General features: G+C 36.7%; 1 protein-coding gene across 1 annotated transcript in view; it reads right to left on the bottom strand.

Annotated features, from left to right (window-relative positions):
• TANGO6 (transport and golgi organization 6 homolog) overlaps positions 1-18,456 on the bottom strand; it is a 284,857-nt gene that overhangs the window by 265,318 nt on the left and 1,083 nt on the right. The window contains exons 2-3 of the mRNA XM_053699413.1: positions 14,495-15,141; positions 11,810-11,926 (exon numbers count right to left, since the gene is read on the bottom strand). Of these exons, the coding sequence (XP_053555388.1) occupies positions 11,810-11,926; positions 14,495-15,141 (764 nt within the window). The remainder of the gene's footprint in view (positions 1-11,809; positions 11,927-14,494; positions 15,142-18,456) is intronic.

The raw sequence follows: 18,456 nt of genomic DNA, 5'->3' as shown, positions 1-18,456 counted from the left end.
GAATTGATAAAGCAGATATATGTCCCTTTAAGGAGCTAGCTGATAGCCCCTTCTCCAATCCTTCTTGGAGAAAGGACAAAATCCTAGGAATCCTGATCTTACTCTATGAGTAGCTTTGGATTCGCACCAATAAAGATATTTACGCCATATCTTATGATAAATTTTCCTGGTGACAGGCTTTCGAGCCTGAATCAAGGTATCTATGACCGACTCAGAGAAGCCCCGCTTGGATAAGATCAAGCGTTCAATCTCCAAGCAGTCAGTCGCAGAGAAACTAGATTTGGATGCTGGAATGGACCTTGAATCAGAAGGTCCTGTCTCAGTGGCAGAGTCCATGGTGGCAGAGATGACATGTCCACCAGGTCTGCATACCAAGTCTTGCGTGGCCCCGCAGGTGCTATCAAAATCACCGAAGCTCTCTCCTGTTTGATTCTGGCAATCAAACGAGGAAGGAGAGGAAATGGTGGAAACACATAAGCCAGGTTGAACGACCAGGATACTGCCAGAGCATCTATCAGTACTGCCTGAGGATCCCTTGACCTGGACCCGTAACGAGGAAGTTTGCCATTCTGACGAGACGCCATCAGATCCAATTCCGGTGTGCCCCATTGCTGAATCAATTGTGCAAAAGGTGTGTACTATTTACTCTCAGGCAGCAGATGGATGAAGACTGCTGCCTGGAGGATGATGATCTTAGCATTTGTAACTGAGGTCCATTGCTGTTCCCACAGAGGCTGAGGAGTACAGGAAACTTCAGTGTGAGGAACGGTTTCATGCTATGCAGCAATGAGGTATGTTCAGTCATATTTTTTCTGGAGAGACTGTGTATTTCAGAAAGGCTGACATTATACCCAGGAGGGTAAGCAGTAATCCTAGAGCTAAAAGAAGGGCATTACTTAGCTTGCATATGGGACCAATTACAAATATGGTTGACACTGAATGGCAAAATGTTTGTGAGCAAACGTTTTTTGATTGGGAGTGCTTTAACGTTTTTGTGGGCAATAAACGTTTTGGGCAACTTTATTAGGGCACACATGGCTTAACTTTCGGGTCTTAGAACCCACATGGCTAGTTATAAACGCTCGGGTGCAGTTCTTTAAGGCTGAGGAAACATCGAGTGAGATGGGTGGGGCCTATTTTCGCGCCTCAGATGCGCAGTTAGTTTTGTCAGCAAGCAGCAAGCCCTAACTCCTGAGGGCCCTGGTGTATGTTTTGGGCCAAATCAAAGATTTTTTTTTCCGGATCTGGGCCTATTTTCGATCCGGTTTGGAAATTGTGGTGCAATCTTAACTACCTATAGTGTGTCTACATACAAAATTTTGGCAATCTTATTTAAAATAACAAACTCTTGCTTGAAGAAATTAAAAACAAATATTTTATCACCTCTTTCACTTTACCCTTCCTTAGAGTAGGCAAAGAGAATGACTGGGGGGAGGAGCTAAGGGAGGAGCTATATAGACAGCTCTGCTGTGGTGCTCTTTGCTACTTCCTGTAGGGAAGGATAATATCCCACAAGTAAAGGATGAATCCGTGGACTCATCTTACCTTTATAGAAGAAAAGAAAGGAGCGCAACTCAGTGCATCATAGGACGCACGCTACTGACAAGAGCGGGTTTCACTGAAGCCGGAAATTTACAGTGCACCGTTTTCCTGCTCGTTACACAAAGTCCTCGGCTGAATTGGAAACCGATCCGCTCGACATACACCACTACAGAAGGGTGACAGAGAGTGTTTGGCGGAGTGATCTATCTATCACGTATATATATGCAAGCACATACCTCATATGTTTGAGGTTTACTATGTGAGTGTACATTTGTTTACTATTTTGTTTTATATATTAAAGTGTTTTTGAACTACACTTAGATCTTCCGTGTACTTTATGGTGCACAGAGTTGCGCTGCTTTCTTTTCTGTTTCTTCAGGAACTGTTTTCACATTAAAACAGAAGCAGCTGGGATTTATAGTAATGCAAAATTGACAAGTTATTTGTTACAGCACATCATTTTTGCATTACTTATCATGGCTAATTATGTTAGGTAACGCTGCAAAGGAGTTAAGCAGGTAATGTCTTCCACGAAAGTAGCAAAGCATTTCATCTCCCAGGGACTGTGACGTACATGCGGCTGCAACTCAATTGCTCACCTACGGTTTCCTTCTCTGAAGCTTCAATACTTGTGGCTTCCAAACAGGACTTTACCTATGTGTGTATTCCCTTTGTGGTGGTTAAACCATTGCATTGACCCCAAAGCTTATCAAATGACTTATCTACAAACATCCCAGTAGAATTATATAGTGACGTTTGTAGAAAAAAACTCACATTAGATAAACTTTTATAAAGGATAGTAATCAACCTCCATAGTTAAAGGAAGACTAAACCCAAATGTTTTCTTTAATGATTCAGATAGAGCATGCAATTTTAGCCAACTTTCTAATTTACTCCTATAACATTTTTTCTTCATTCTCTTGCTATCATTATTTAAAAAGCAGGAATGTAAAGTATAGGAGCCAGCCCATTTTTGGTTCAGAACCTGGGTTACACTTGCTCATTGGTGGCTAATTTAATTGATACAAATGTTTAAATTGAGTAACGCATTGTAAGTGCAGCATCATTTTGAGCACTAGCAATCAGAGAGAATGTAGATTGTTTTTAAAGCATGCATTGTAGCAGATGGGTCATTCAGCTATGAGTACTGCCATAGGCCGAAACGCGTCAGCTGACCTGGAACGATCCATTACACACAATGTGTGAATTGTTTGCTACTGACAGCGATACAAGTTTTAACTTGTTTCTTTAACTTGTTTTATTATTAACCTGTACTTAATAAAAGTGAAATTTTAAAACAAGAAGTCTTCCCTGGATGTATACTGTTGCGGATGACATTTATGCTTTGCCTGGTTCTGGGAAAGTAGCCTTTTGTAAGAATTGCAATCCAATGGAGCGTGGTTACTGAGGACACATGCAGGTAACAGGAGTCGAGGAGGAGAATAGCGTCACAGCCCATTAACCGCCGCCGGGTTCTGCAATTAAAATATATGGTGCATCAATACTGTTCGTGACGAAACTTCCCTGTGGACCGGTCCGTGGAGCCACTATAAGGTACTGTCCATTATCCACGCTCTCTTTCAAAAGCATATGGAATTGTAACCTTGGATTTAGGCTTTTGAGCAAATTGCATATAGAATAAGGAATCTTTATAAATGGTTTGCTATTAAAGTGTACCAGGCACACTATACACCTTACTTCTTATAGCATCTGCACAGCCTTACATTTACGGATTGCTGATATGGATGTAAGTACAGAACAGAGTATCAATAATTACTTTTTTTCTTTACAAACAGATAAATAAAGGATTACAAGTATGCAGGAATTTGAAAGTATATTTTCTACAGATAAATCAACGTTTACATTGAGTCAACTTTTCAAAGAAATGGAGAAATTATTGATAAAAGAAAAAAAAAAAATTGAGTTGGGATATTTGGATCATGGAACGTTATCACAGCTTGGAAATTATACCAAGGAGACTTAGAATAAATACATTTCCCACTTTTACATCTGAAGATGAACTTTAAAAAAAAAAAATTAAAAATATTTTTTAGGAAACAGTGTTCCTACTGACTGATCCCTTAAAGGGACATGATACCCAAATGTTTAAACACATTTGAAGTGCTGCAGTATAGCTGTAAAAAGCTGACTAGAAAATATCACCTGAACATCTCTATGTTAAAAAAAAAAAAAAAAAAAAGATATTTTACCTCAAAATGTCCTAAGTATTCACACCCCATTGTAAAGGACTTTACGCAGCAAATCAGCATGCCTGTCCTGGGACCGGCAAGAGAGTGAGCCTCATGCACACTATTCAATTTAAGGAAGTTTACTATGAAATCTCATGAGATCACAGTAAAAGAGTTCATGACCTCAGCACTGCTGATACCGATTGGCTGCAGTTAAAGGGACACTGAATCCAAAAATTTTATTTGGTGATTCAGATAGAGCATGTAATTTTAAGCAACTTTCTAATTTACTCCTATTATCAATTTTTCATCATTCTCTTGCTATCTTTATATGAAAAAGAAGTCATCTAAGCTTTTTTTCTTGGTTCAGTACTCTGGACAGCAGTTTTTGATTGGTAGATGAATTTATTCACCAATCAGCAAGGACAACCTAGGTGTTCACCAAAAATGGGCCGGCATCTAAACTTACATTCTTGCATTTCAAATAAAGATAACAAGAGAATAAATAACATTTTATAATAGGAGTAAATTAGAAATCTATCTGAATCACAAAAGAAAAAAAATTGAGTTCAGTATCCCTTTAATTTCTCTCTCTTTTTTTTTTTTAACCTGCAGCTGAAGCAGCAACTTAAAGGGACATTAAACCCACAATTTTTCCTTGCATGGTTCAGATAGATAATACCATTTTAAACAACTTTCTAATTTACTTCTATTATCTAATTTGCTTCATTCTCTTGATATTATTTTCTGAAAAGCATATCTAGATAGGCTCAGTAGCTGCTGATTGGAGGCTGCACATAGATGCCTCATGTGATTGGCTCACCCATGTGCACTGCTATTTCTTTAACAAAGGATATCTAAAGAATGAAGCAAATTTGATAATAGAAGTAAATTGGAATGTTGTTTAAAATTGTATTCTCTGTCTGAATCATGAAATAATTTTTTGGGATTTAATGTCTCTAAGTATAACTTTTTTACAGAATACTTACTCTGTTGAGCTGAGGAAGTTGTGAGGTAAAATATCTTCCTATTCTACATAGAGATGCTCAGGTGATATTTACCTGTCAGCTTTTTACAGTTATACTGCATCAGTTTCAAGTGATTTAGCATATGAGTATTATGTCCCTTTAAACTGATTCAATTATTAATAAAGTTTAAAACTGATCTTTTGAGTAAAGTAAAAGTGAATGTAAATTTTGATGCTAAAGTGCCCGTTTTTTTTTTAAATTCGATTAAAAACAGGGGCACTTTAATTCATCAAAATTTACATTTCACTCCTGTGGTGAAAAAAAAACTTACCTTTTAATCTTCACAGCAGCTCCAGCTTCCTCCACCCGTTGCAAAGCCTCTTCCTGGGTCTAAAATGAGGAATCCGGCTTCCTCCAATCATGGCGTTGAATCAGACACTGATTCCCCGTGGGGGAAGCCGTGATTGGCGGATGACCTATCCATCATTTCTGACATCAGAAATGGCTTGCGACGACCGAAGGAAGCTGGAGCTGCTATCAAGTTTAAAAGGTAAGTTTTTTGTCACAACAGGAGTGAAATGTAAATTTTGATGAATAAAGTGCCCCTGTTTTTAATCAAATTTTTAAAAACCGGGCACTTTAGCATCAAAATTTACATTCACTTTAAGGATCAAATAGGTGCATTCCAGCAAGAGTTAAATAAACGCAGTGGAGATTTGGCTTACTCTAAATTTGACAAAATCCTGCAAGAAGCTGTAGCAACAGCAAAATAATTACTAATGTATATCAAACATTATAAATATTTGCGGGATCAGTCCGATCACAGTTTATCTATGGAATAGAAAAATGATACCAGTATAGACTAACTCACAAAGCAACAGGCAGACTATGGATAATTATAAAGTAAGGTCTTATAGAAAATAAATGCCCCAAAAAAGTTACTTTTTCCCTCTTAGAAAGTGAAGCTGAATCAGTGGGAGAAGAAACAAATTCAGTGGGAGGTGAAGATCAGGAACATCCATTAGAGATCGTACCCCCCAGAATAGATACACTACAAGCACAGGTAGTGAGATCAAAAGCAGGAGCACCCCCAATCTTGCCTATCTTAAAGGAGACAGGGAGACAGAGCAATCATAAAAGATATCATGAAAACATTACTAAAATATCTCACAAGAGGAAAGAAATTTAAAACAGGGTTTTCAGCTCCCTCAAAGAAGACCCAGAGGGAGGGCAAATTACAGAATAGAAGACAATACACTGAAAACATCAAATCAAGTCCAAAGACAGGACAAGTATCAATTACACAAGGGAGACAGTACACACAAACCAAATACACATGAATAACATCATAAACCTCTCAAGTCATGTTCTTATAGTGTGTTGGGTTTAACCTTCGACCCCAAAAAATAAATTGATCTAAATAGACTCATCAGAAATGTAACACTCAAAAACAGATAAGAGATCCAAGTACTCAGGCTGATCAATATCAACCCTTAAAGGTATCTTTTAGGGAGGCTTGTGATTTGGCCTCTCTGGAAGATCTTTTCTATGAAGGAAAAATTGAAGATGAGGGACAAGAGAAACAATCTCTAAAACTCCCAGAACATAAAAATCCCTTCACATTTACATGTGAAGGGATTTTTATTCCATTCAGGATAGGCTTGCTTTACTAGAAAAATTCCAGATGAGAGTAGAAAAGGATCCAACAGAACTAGCCTTTAAGACAGACCAAAAGAGAGGAAAAAACTATCATTTAAAGAAAAAAGGACCCCCAAACAATTTAAAGCAAAATACTAATATTAACATAAGAGCAGCTGACAAAAGAGGGTCAATTGTAGTAATGGACAGGAAGTGGTTTATCGAGGAGGCACACAGTCATTTAAATTATGAAAAACAATATTACAAACTATTAAGAAATCCAACTAAAATATTTCAAAAGGAAATAAGAAATTTGATAGATGATAGTAGGAATTTAGGCTTTTTCAGCTAGCACACAGCACAATTCTTACTAGTAGAACATCCAGTCGTACCGATTTTTAACCATCTGCCCAAAGTCCACAAATCCCTGACAGTAGTCAGTGGAAGGCCTATAATAAGTGGGATAGGCTCAATCTTGAAACACCTTTCTCAGTGGCTAGATTAAATTTTGCAACCTATGGTGTTGAGTCTGTATAGTTATCTCCAAGATACAAAAGACCTATTGAAATTGATGGAGGTCTTTGAATGGAGACCAGAGTATGGGTGATTGTCCATAGATGTTAAATCGCTGTATTTATCTATCCAACATGAGAAAGGCATTGAAGCAGTTAACTTCTTTCTGCAAATATATTACAGGAATCACAGCGAGTTCTGTAAATTTACACTAACAGTATTGCAATTCTTGTTTACACACAATTTCTTTGCATTCAAGGGAAATTTCTATCTGCAGAGGAGTGGGACAGCTATGGGGGCAAAATTTGCCCCCTCATATGCAAACCTCTTTATGGGGAGGTGGGAGCTGTCCCACATCTATGGAGATGAAAACCCGATAAGCAGAATATAATTATATTCAGGCGATACATGGATGATCTTATCATAGTATGGAAAGGTGGAGAGAAACGTGCAAAAGAATTTGTCACATGGGTAAATAAAAATGAAGTGGGCATTAGCTTTACTTCCAGCTATAAGATATCAAGTATAGAATTTTTAGATCTCATACTGACAGACACAATGAAAGGAAAAGTGAAAACCACGTTTATAGAAAATCAATCTCAGGCAAAACACTACTACACGCTAGAAGTTGCCATCCCAAAAGAGTTTTTGGATCAGTTATGAAAGGGCAATTCATACGTTTAAAAAGGAATTGTACAAATATGCAGGAAAATAGCATACAATCAAGAGAAATTTAGCCAAAAGTTTGCAAGAAAGAGGATATAGAGAAACCCATATAAATACAATAAGACAACAAGTAGCTGGATTTGATAGAAAGGAATTATTAGAATCAAAGAAAAAACTTTCGTCACCAGTTATAGTGATGAATATGATACCATCTGTAAAATTATTTACACATTTACCACTCCTAACAGCGGAAGACAGTCTAGTTGAGACAATAAAGACAATTCAGACAAAGGAAGGTAGATGTTCCTATAGGAGACATAAAACCATAGGGCATTTGATACCTACCACAAAAAAATACCTACATCTAACACTCACAGCTCCTGCCTGGCTAAGATACAAGGGGACTTATAGATAAAGTAACCCAACATGCAACATTTGCAGATGCATTAATGTGGTCTATTTGTTGACAAGCTCAGAGTGTAACTTACAGTATGTAGGACTTACGACTTGTGAAATTAGAATAAAAATTAGACAACATCTCACAAACATCAAATAAGGCACACCAATGACACCCCTAATAACACATTTTACAAAAACACATAAAAAAAAAAGAGCCAACACATTAAATTGGACAGTGATTTAGAAAGTAAGGCCACATGAGAGAGGAGGGGACCTTGATTACATTCTAAGAAAGTTGTTTTGGATATTTATGTTACAGATCAGAACCCCAAAAGGGTTAAATTCTGAGTATGATCTTCTTATTAATTTTTGGCAATAAAAATATCCAAGAGATAAAGAATTATACATTTAAAAGGGACATGACACCCAAAAAATGTTCATGATTCAGATAGAGGATACAATTTTAAAGAACTTTCTAATTTACTTCTGTCATCTAATCTCTTTCATTCTCTTGGTATCATTTGTTGAAGGAGCAGCAATGCACTAATGGTTTCTAACTGAGTCAATCACAATCAATATATATGCAGCCACCAATCAACAGCTAGAACCTAGGTTCTCTGCTGCTCCTGAGCTTGCCTAGATAAACCTTTCAGCAAAGTATAACAAGAGAAGGAAGCAAATTAAACAATAGAAGTAAATTGGAAAGTTGTTTAAAAATGTATGCTCTGTCTGAATCATGAAAGAAAAAAATTGGGTTTCATGTCCCTTTAATATATTTTGAAAAAAAAACCTAGATTTCCTAAATAGAAAGGCTGATACATGTAAAGGAATAGTTGAAAAATTGCTGGCCATTTGATCCCCTAGTTATAACCCTCATATTCTAGTCATTTTACCAATGGTAAGAACATATTTAATAGGATAGATGTATGAATCAGCGCTTATTTCTACCAGCCAAATACAGAATGGTCCCTCTCACAGAGACCAATAAGTAGTTAGAAATTGAAGAGAAAAAAAAGTACTGGCGCTAACAGCTAGGTCAGTGATCAAACAATAAATGAGTAATTCTCAGAATAAACATGAGAGAGTGGTTACACCTAAAAAATGAAAGGGAAAGTATATACTTTCCAAGTAAAATTAAAAGGTAACAATAATGTATATAAAATGGAATTTTCCACAGTCAATAGCAATAGTGTATATAATATTGATTTTCCCACAGGTAATAGTAAAAGAGAGAGAAGTCAAAATATTAATAAAACTTCATTGTTTATTTAAAAGAGGGATAAAACCTAAATATGACTGCACAAGAGGTGTCTGGTGTGTAATGGATAATTTTAGATAACCTAGCTCTAAAGATGAGCTCGAACAAGCAAATTACAATAGGTAAGTGTAATAAAACTATCCTATACACTGGTGATGCTAAATTATAAATAAGAGCAATATTGACAGTAGTAGCAATGTGGTCACAGAGCTCTACTAGAGCTATGAATAATATTAATACAGATAAAAATACATAAAATTACTAGCAGACTGGACGTCCAGTTAAAATAGTAAAATAGACACACTTTAAAACCAATTATTACACAAGAAGTAGCTGCACATTAAATAAGAGTCTATCTAAAAGACTGGGAATAACCAAACGATTATCCGGTTATAAGGCAAGTTGTATACGATCAGCAAGAGTGCTGGAAAATGTAAACAGTTCACTCTCGTATGCTGTTGATCTTGCTCTGCGAGTATTGGATCAATCAAGCATATGAGAGGGGTACCTGTAGATGGCCGGCGTAATATCCGTTGGTGGCGGCGGCTACCAGGAGCCGTGCACTCTCAACAGTAATCGAGTGCTGTGGGAAGTCTCCTTGTTGGAACTCTAATCCTCTGGGTCTTTTTCCTCCTATCGCAGACCGCTTGCTTTACCGCTGTCCTCTCTGATAGCGAGTGCGGTGCAGATTGCTGGAGCTGTTCCGGTTCCCTTGGCTGTGTGAGTGACATATCCGCTTACGTGATAGGGGTTTACGAGCGGTCGTCAACAGCTGGGCTCAGGTTTGGAATGTATCCAAAAAGGGTCCGATTCAGATGCAGGGCTCACCAAACGTATTTTAATTCACGCTTGGGAAAACAAAGTTCTTTGCCTTTTGGTAATAGAGCAGTGGGCCAACATTCATTTTTGGTAGCATATATGCAATAGGGTAAGTTTTTGTGTTATACCTACAACTTTTGGCAGCAATATGTCTATCTTCACATGTATAAACGGATAGTTGTTTTATAGTTTAAAAGATAAAAGGAGTTTTGGCATAACTAATAAGTTTAACGATAAAAGATATATACAAAAAGAATAAAAATGCATGATAAAGAAAAAACATTAAAGGGACACTGAACCCAATTTTTTTCTTTAGTTTTTTTCAGATAGAGCATGCAATTTTAAGCAACTTTCTAATTTACTCCTATTATCAATTTTTATTCACTCTTGCTATCTTTATTTGAAAAGCAAGAATGTAAGTTTAGAAGCCGGCCCACTTTTGGTTCACAAACTGGATTGTCCTTGCTGATTGGACAGTACCAAAAAACAAGTGTTCTAAACCAAAAATTGTCTGGCTCCTTAGCTTAGATGCCTTCTTTTTCAAATAAAGATAGCAAGAGAACGAATAAAAATTGATAATAGGAGTAAATTAGAAAGTTGCTTAAAATTGCATGCTCTATCTGAATCACAAAAGAAAAAAAAATTGGTTTAGTGTCCCTGCCAAATGATAACCATAATATGACGTTTTATTCCAACTGAAAAAGCATCCATTTATACATAAACTCTAACAAACAGCATTAGACATACAGATGTTAAACGTATATACATTCTTGCATATGTTTAGTAAATCCAAATGCTAGTCTCGTAGCTAAAGCTTAAAGGGACACTGAACCCAAATTTTTTCTTTCATGATTCAGATAGAACATGAAATTTTAAGCAACTTTCTAATTTACTCCTATTATCAATTTTTCTTCATTCTCTTGCTATCTTTTTATTTGAAAAGCAAGAATCTAAGTTTAGAAGCCGGCCCATTTTTGGTTCATAACCAGGGTTGTCCTTGCTGATTGTCCAAGGTCTGAACCAAAAATTACCTGGCTCCTTAGCTTAGATGCCTTCTTTTTCAAAGAAAGCAAGAGAACGAAGAAAATTTGATAATAGGAGTAAAGTAGAAAGTTGCTTAAAATTGCATGCTCTATCTGAATCATGAAAGAAAAAAATTGGGTTTAGTGTCCCTTTAATAATAGCGATAAAATACTTACAATGAAATGCACTGTCACAAAAAATTGATACAAATGTTTAAATTGAGTAACACGTTTTAAATGCAGCATCATTTTGAGCAATACCAATCAGAGAGAATCTAGATTGTTTTTAAAGCGTGCATTGTAGCAGATGGGTCATCCAGATAGGATTATGGCCATAGGCCGAGACACGTCAGCTGACCCGTGACTCCATTACACGCAATGTGTGAATTGTTTGCTAGTGACAGCGATACAAGTTTTAACTTTTTTGATTTTTAACCTGTACTTAATAAACTTGAAATTTTAAGCCAAGAGGACCTCCCTGGATTTATACTGTTGTAGATGACATTGATGGTATGTCTATGCCTACTTCTGCTGTACAATAACAGAGTTATGTAGTTAAAATGGAATCTCATGACAGAAAATAAGGCCGCAACCAAAGTAAGTTTCCAAGTGGCTCATTTATTTCTCAAATATTTTTGTGGACATTTGTTTCCCTCTTCTCATACAAGTACCAACATAATATCCTCCATTTTGCCTCTTGGACTGAAAACACTAAAATATTTATTACTATCTGGTTTGTTACAATTTGGATGCATTGACTGTAAACTGTTATCTACTTCATTATTTTTTCCGTACCTGTCGGGGGCCTCCCTGCAGGATCAACAGTTCTCGAATAACAAGTGGCTGGTAGACCTGATCCAAAAGACACTTTAGTGCTTCTTTGCATCTGCTTCTCTCTCCTTCAGTCAGATCCTATAAAATACTTAGTAATGAGGATGCATTTTGAAGTCAGTGTGTAACAGCACATTTGTTATGATAAAGCTTGACATTTTGTTCAAAATATAGAGCAAGAAACTTTTGGACAGCTACGCGAGTATCTAGCTATCTACGTATAAGATACATATTAAAATATCTATCTATCTATCTTTATATATATAGGTGAAAATAAAATCCCCCCCCCCCGTGAATCCCTTATGCTTAGACACAGAAACAGCTATCGGGCACTGGAACACTGAAAAGGCTTATAACTATTCTGTTAAAATGGGGAGAGAGTAAGCGCTAAAAAGCTTAAAAGGCTAGTAAAAAGTACATTTTAAAACATATAAAAATTTACAGATGGCAATCAGACGCATGGATCCATGTCTGACTTAACAAAAAAATATATATATATAATAAACAAATCTAAAAGTATCTAAAAATATCCAATGGAGTATAGCATGTGACACTGACTTAGTGAGCCAGTGATGAGGAGTTAGAAGGACATGTACATCCAATAATATAAGCAACCTAAGTGAGTGATTGAGTGCACACAATAGCTTTCAACAAAGAAAAATAGCATTCACAAAAAAGAAAAATAGCATTCACAAAAACTAGTGTTCACAAAAATTGGCGTACATAAAAAATGTTCAAATGTTCAACCGGTTATATGTGAATCCAGTAGTGTTTCCTCCAAAGTGACGTGTAGAAATATAACGTGAAGTCAATAATAGTAGAATGTAAACGTTGAGTGGGTCAAATTAATGTGGTTCAGCTTCTAAATTAAAAAATTGTAAATCCGTGAGGTGTATAAAAATAAAAATAACTTCTGAAAAAATCCATGTGGAAAACTTGAATTCAAATGATAAACAAAGGTCAAACATCAAAAGACAAAAATAAAAAGACAAAAATATCAAAAGACAAAAATAGAAAATCAGTGATAATATTAAAAAGCACTAAAGGTCTAGTGAAAACAAATCCTTAATTCAGATGTTAAAAATCCTTGGTAAGATCCATAACAAACAAATACATCGATAAAATACCTAAAAGGGAACAAAAGAGAAACAAATAGTGCAACACTGTATATGATATATAATATAGGTAATTAAAACCAAGCTCACCAGTATGCCAACGCGTTTCGGCCTAGACTGGGCCTTTCTAAAGACTATTAATTACCTATATCATATATCATATACAGTGTTGCACTATTTGTTTCTCTTTTGTTCCCTTTTAGGTATTTTATCAATGTATTTGTTTGTTATGGATCTTACCAAGGATTTTTAACATCTGAATTAAGGATTTGTTTTCACTAGACCTTTAGTGCTTTTTAATATTATCACTGATTTTCTATTTTTGTCTTTTGATATTTTTGTCTTTTTATTTTTGTCTTTTGATGTTTGACCTTTGTTTATCATTTGAATTCAAGTTTTCCACGTGGATTTTTTCACAAGTTATTTTTATTTTTATACACCTCACGGATTTACAATTTTTTAATTTAGAAGCTGAACCACATTAATTTGACCCACTCAACGTTTACATTCTACTATTATTGACTTCACGTTATATTTCTACACGTCACTTTGGAGGAAACACTACTGGATTCACTTACATATAACCGGTTGAACATTTGAACATTTTTTATGTACGCCAATTTTTGTGAACACTATTTTTTGTGAATGCTATTTTTCTTTGTGGACAGCTATTGTGTGCACTCAATCACTCACTTAGGTTGTTTATATTATTGAATGTACATGTCCTTCTAACTCCTCATCACTGGCTCACTGTCAGCGTCACATGCTTTACTCCATTAGATATTTTTAGATACTTTTAGATTTGTTTATTATATATATTTTTTTGTTAAGTCAGACATGGATCCATGCGTCTGATTGCCATCTGTAAATTTTTATATGTATTAAAATGTACTTTTTACTAGCCTTTTAAGCTTTTTAGCGCTTACTCTCTCCCCATTTTAACTTTTATATTGTTAGCCTACTAGGAGGCTATATAGTTAGTAAGCTTAAGGCCCTGGGTGTAGCGCTCGGTCCACTTCTCCTGTTCTTATAACTATTCTGTAATAGATAATAAAATCAAGTTTTTGGTGAGGGAGAGAGGAATACATAGTGTGTAGCAGTGTTTCCATATCTTTTCTTTATTTGTATATTATATATTAATAAATTCATTATTAAATTGCTAAAGGTCTGCATTATAATAAATATTTTATGAACATTTAAAATGGTACAGAAATATCGGCAAGGGTTTTTCTACTGTGGCCACCATATAAAAATTAACTCATGCATAGATTAAGTGAGAACTTGTTAAAGCTAGGCACCTTAGCGCCAAAAGGCTTTGAAAATAGACCCAGGTGCCACATAATTTACCCTAGCCCTTAGCAGGAGAAAGGGACAGTGTGCCCTTGAAGAACTTTATTCAAGTTTTTAAGCTGGAGTTAAACACAAACAAGAGAAAAAGGAAATCCTTATAAAATATAATACTTAGAAATAAATAGAGCATTTTATTTTTACACTAAAATGTCCCTTTGGGCTTTTAGATTCATATTAGCTTTACCTTTGGCCTTCCTACTGTACTCTGCCCTGGCTTTGCTTTTGTTGGACAGAATCCTAACTGGCACAGTCCTGCCATGAGGTCCCCTAGATGGTGCGTTAGCAGAAGACTCCCTAATGATGGATGGCGAGACACATCCAGAAGGGTGGTGCAGGTAATGTAAAGTCTGCGTGTGCGAACAATATGTTCACATGACACTACTTTGTGGACAAGAGCTCCAAATTCTGATCGGTGCTGAAGAGGGAGGCCTACACCAGGTAGAAGATAAGGACAAATGCCCAGAGAAACTACAAACTGGATTGCAGACTGGACAGTCTTCTGTTGGGAGATGCTGAGTGTGTCGGGGCTAAGAGCTGGGGCACACTCTGGTGTTTTTGGGTTCGGTTTAGGAGGCTGGAAAGAAGCTGCCATCTGATTCATACACTCCTTCATACACAAAAGCAACAGCAGAGTCTCTATGGTAAATCTCCAGGTTGGCTCATCGGGGGCGTCTTCGCATTCTTCTAGCCACTTAGCCTCTGCCAAGATTCTTGACCTCAGAAGCTGTAACTTCTCCCATTTTGGAGAATTCAGAAGTTTATCTTCCAGGGAAGAAACATTGAGCTTTAGAGAGCTCAGCAGAGCTGCTTGTTTATCAGTCTCAGGAGATTCTGTTAGGAGAGAAGGACAATTAGCTACAGGGGAAACAAAACATTATTAATATCAATATACTTCACACAAAGTCTCCATCAAAATTAGCCTTCAACACTATCTTTCTGTAAAATAGCTTTTCTTCTTCTGCTTTCTGTCACAACCCATTATTTATGATGTAAGTCTAGACAAATGTACATGAAACAGCTACACATTTATCAATAGCCTAGGTGTGTGTGTATATATATATATCAAATAACTTGGGTGTCAAAAATTTGTAATGTTACGAAGGATTCATAGAGATTTTTATATAAAATGTGTAATGAAACAATGTTGCAATATACTTTGTCCCCTTTTTTATGAAGATTGAGGATTATCTAACTGACTTATTAAGGCTAATCATGCTATATTCCTGTCCCTAAATGGCTATTAACTGCTAACAACTACAAAACTATGTCATTCATATTAACTTTATAATAGTCACTAGCCTTGTTGCCTGTGGACTAAACCAAGATTGATTGCTCCATATAAGGCAAAGTTAGAGTTTGCCTATTGAAAAAACTAAAATACAATAAATTAAACTAAACTAAATTACCAAAAAAAACAAACACTAAATTACAAAAAATAAAAAAAATATTACAAGATTTTCCTGCCCTATTCTAAATTAAAAAAGTTCAAAGCTCTTTTACCATACCAGCCCTGAAAAGGGCCTTTAGCGGGGCATGACCCAAAGAAAACTGCTATTTTGCCTGTAAAGATAAACACAATACCACCCACCAACATTACAACCCACCACCCACATACCCCTATTCTAAACCCACCCAAACCCCCCTTAAATAAACCTAACACTACCCCCCTGAAGATCTCCCTACCTTGTATACACCCAGCCGGGCAGAACTCTTCATCCGATCCGGACGATGTCCAATCAAGCGGCAGACAAGTCTTCTTCCATCCGGCGATGTCTTCAATGAAGCGGAAAAGAAGTCTTCTTCCATCCAGGCGAACTCTTCTTCCATCCGGCGATGTCTTCAAGCAAAGCAGCATCTTCAATCTTCTTTCTTCGCTCCTCCGTCGCGGAGCATCCATCCGGCATGAAGACTAAACGAGGAATGAGGTACCTTTAAATGACGTCATCCAAGATGGCGTCCGTCGAATTCCGATTGGCTGATAGGATTCTATCAGCCAATCGGAATTAAGGTAGAAAAATCTGATTGGCTGATTGAATCAGCCAATCAGAATCAAGTTAATCTGATTGGCTGATTCAATCAGCCAATCAGATTTCTCTACCTTAATTCCGATTGGCTGATAGAATCCTATCAGCCAATCGGAATTCGACAGACGCCATCTTGGATGACGTCATTTAAAGGAACCTCATTCGTCGGGAAGTCGTCGTGCCGGATGGATGCTCCGCGGCGGAGGAGCGAAGAAAGAAGATTGAAGATGCCGCTTTGCTTGAAGACATCACCGGCTGGAAGAAGACTCTCTGCCGCTTGCTTGAAGAGATCGCCGGATGGAAGAAGACTTCTCTGCAGCTTGATTGAAGACATTGCCCGGATCGGATGAAGAGTTCTGCTCGGCTGGGTGAATACAAGGTAGGGAGATCTTCAGGGGGTAGTGTTAGGTTTATTTAAGGGGGGTTTGGGTGGGTTTAGAATAGGGGTATGTGGGTGGTGGGTTGTAATGTTGGGGGGTGGTATTGTGTTTATCTTTACAGGCAAAAGAGCAGTTTTCTTTGGGGCATGCCCCGCAAAAGGCCCTTTTAAGGGCTGATAAGGTAAAAGAGCTAACTTTTTTTAATTTAGAATAGGGCAGGGAATTTTTTTTAATTTTGGGGGCTTTATTATTTTATTAGGGGGCTTAGAATAGGTGTAATTAGATTAAAAATCTTGTAATATTTTTTTTTTATTTTTTGTAAATTAGTGTTTGTTTTTTTGTGTAATTTAGTTTGGATTATTTTATTGTAATTTTAGTTTAGATATTTGTAGCTTATTTAATTTATTGATAGTGTAGGTGTATTTGTAACTTAGGTTAGGATTTATTTTACAGGTAAATTGGTAATTATTTTAACTAGGTAGCTATTAAATAGTTATTAACTATTTTGAATAGCTATTGTACCTAGTTAAAATAAATACCAAGTTACCTTTAAAATAAATATAAACCCTAAAATAGCTACAATGTAATTATTAATTACATTGTAGCTATTTTAGGGTTTATTTTATAGGTATTTAGATTTAAATAGGAATATTTTCATTAATAATATTAATATTAGATTTATTTTAATAAGAGTTTAGTTAGGGATGTTAGAGTTAGATAGGGTTATTATACTTAATATATAGATAATATAATAACGATATTAACGATATTAACCCTAATATAATTAGGGTTAATATAGTTAATATAGCTGGCGGCGGTGTAGGGTGATTAGATTAGGGGTTAATGTGTTTAATATAGGCGGTGGTGTAGGGGGATTAAATTAGGGGTTAATACATTTATTATAGGTAGGGCCGGTGTAGGGGGATTAGATTAGGGGGTAATACATTTATTATAGGTGGCCGCGGTGTAGGGGGATTTAGATTAGATGCTAAAGAGCAGTTTACTTTGTGACAAAGCCCCGCCAAAAGCCCTTTTAAGGGCTGGTAAAAGAGCTAAATTCTTTGGGACAAAGCCCCGCAAAAAGCCCTTTTAAGGGCTGGCAACAGAGCTGTTACTTTGGGGTAATGCCACGCAAAATGCCCTTTTCAGGGCTATTTTTAGGGTTAGACTTGGGTTTAGTGGTAGGGATAGTTTAGTATTTTAGGGGTTAAATAATTTAATATAGCTGGCGGCGGGGTAGGGGATTAGATTAGGGGTTAATTAATTTAATATAGGTGGCGGCGGGGTAAGGGAATTAAATTAGGGGTTAATAATTTTAAAATAGATGGCGGCGGGGTAGGAGCTCACATTAGGGGGTAGGTAAGGTAGATGGCGGCGGTGTAAGGGGCTCACTTTAGTGGGTAGGTAAGGTAGATGGCGGCGGTGTAAGGGGCTCACTTTAGGGGCTAGTTTTTATATTGTTGGCGACGGTGTAGGGGGGATCACATTAGGGGGTAGTTAATGTAGGTGGCGGCGGGGTCCGGGAGCGGCGGTTTAGGGGTTAAATATGTTATTAGGGCTTGCGGCGGGGGATTGCGGTTGACAGGTAGATAGACATTGCGCATGCGTTAGGTTTATTTTGTAGCTAGTTTAGGGAGTTACGGGCTCCAATAGACAGCGTAAGGCTTACTACGGCTGCTTTTTGTGGCGAGGTGAAAATGGAGTAAGATTTCTCCATTTTCGCCACGTAAGTCCTTACGCTG

Source organism: Bombina bombina, chromosome 1 (genome assembly GCF_027579735.1).
Source record: "Bombina bombina isolate aBomBom1 chromosome 1, aBomBom1.pri, whole genome shotgun sequence".
NCBI classification, from domain to species: Eukaryota; Metazoa; Chordata; class Amphibia; order Anura; family Bombinatoridae; genus Bombina; species Bombina bombina.
Note: the sequence above shows the minus strand (reverse complement) of the source record. Positions and strands in the feature narration are given on the sequence as shown.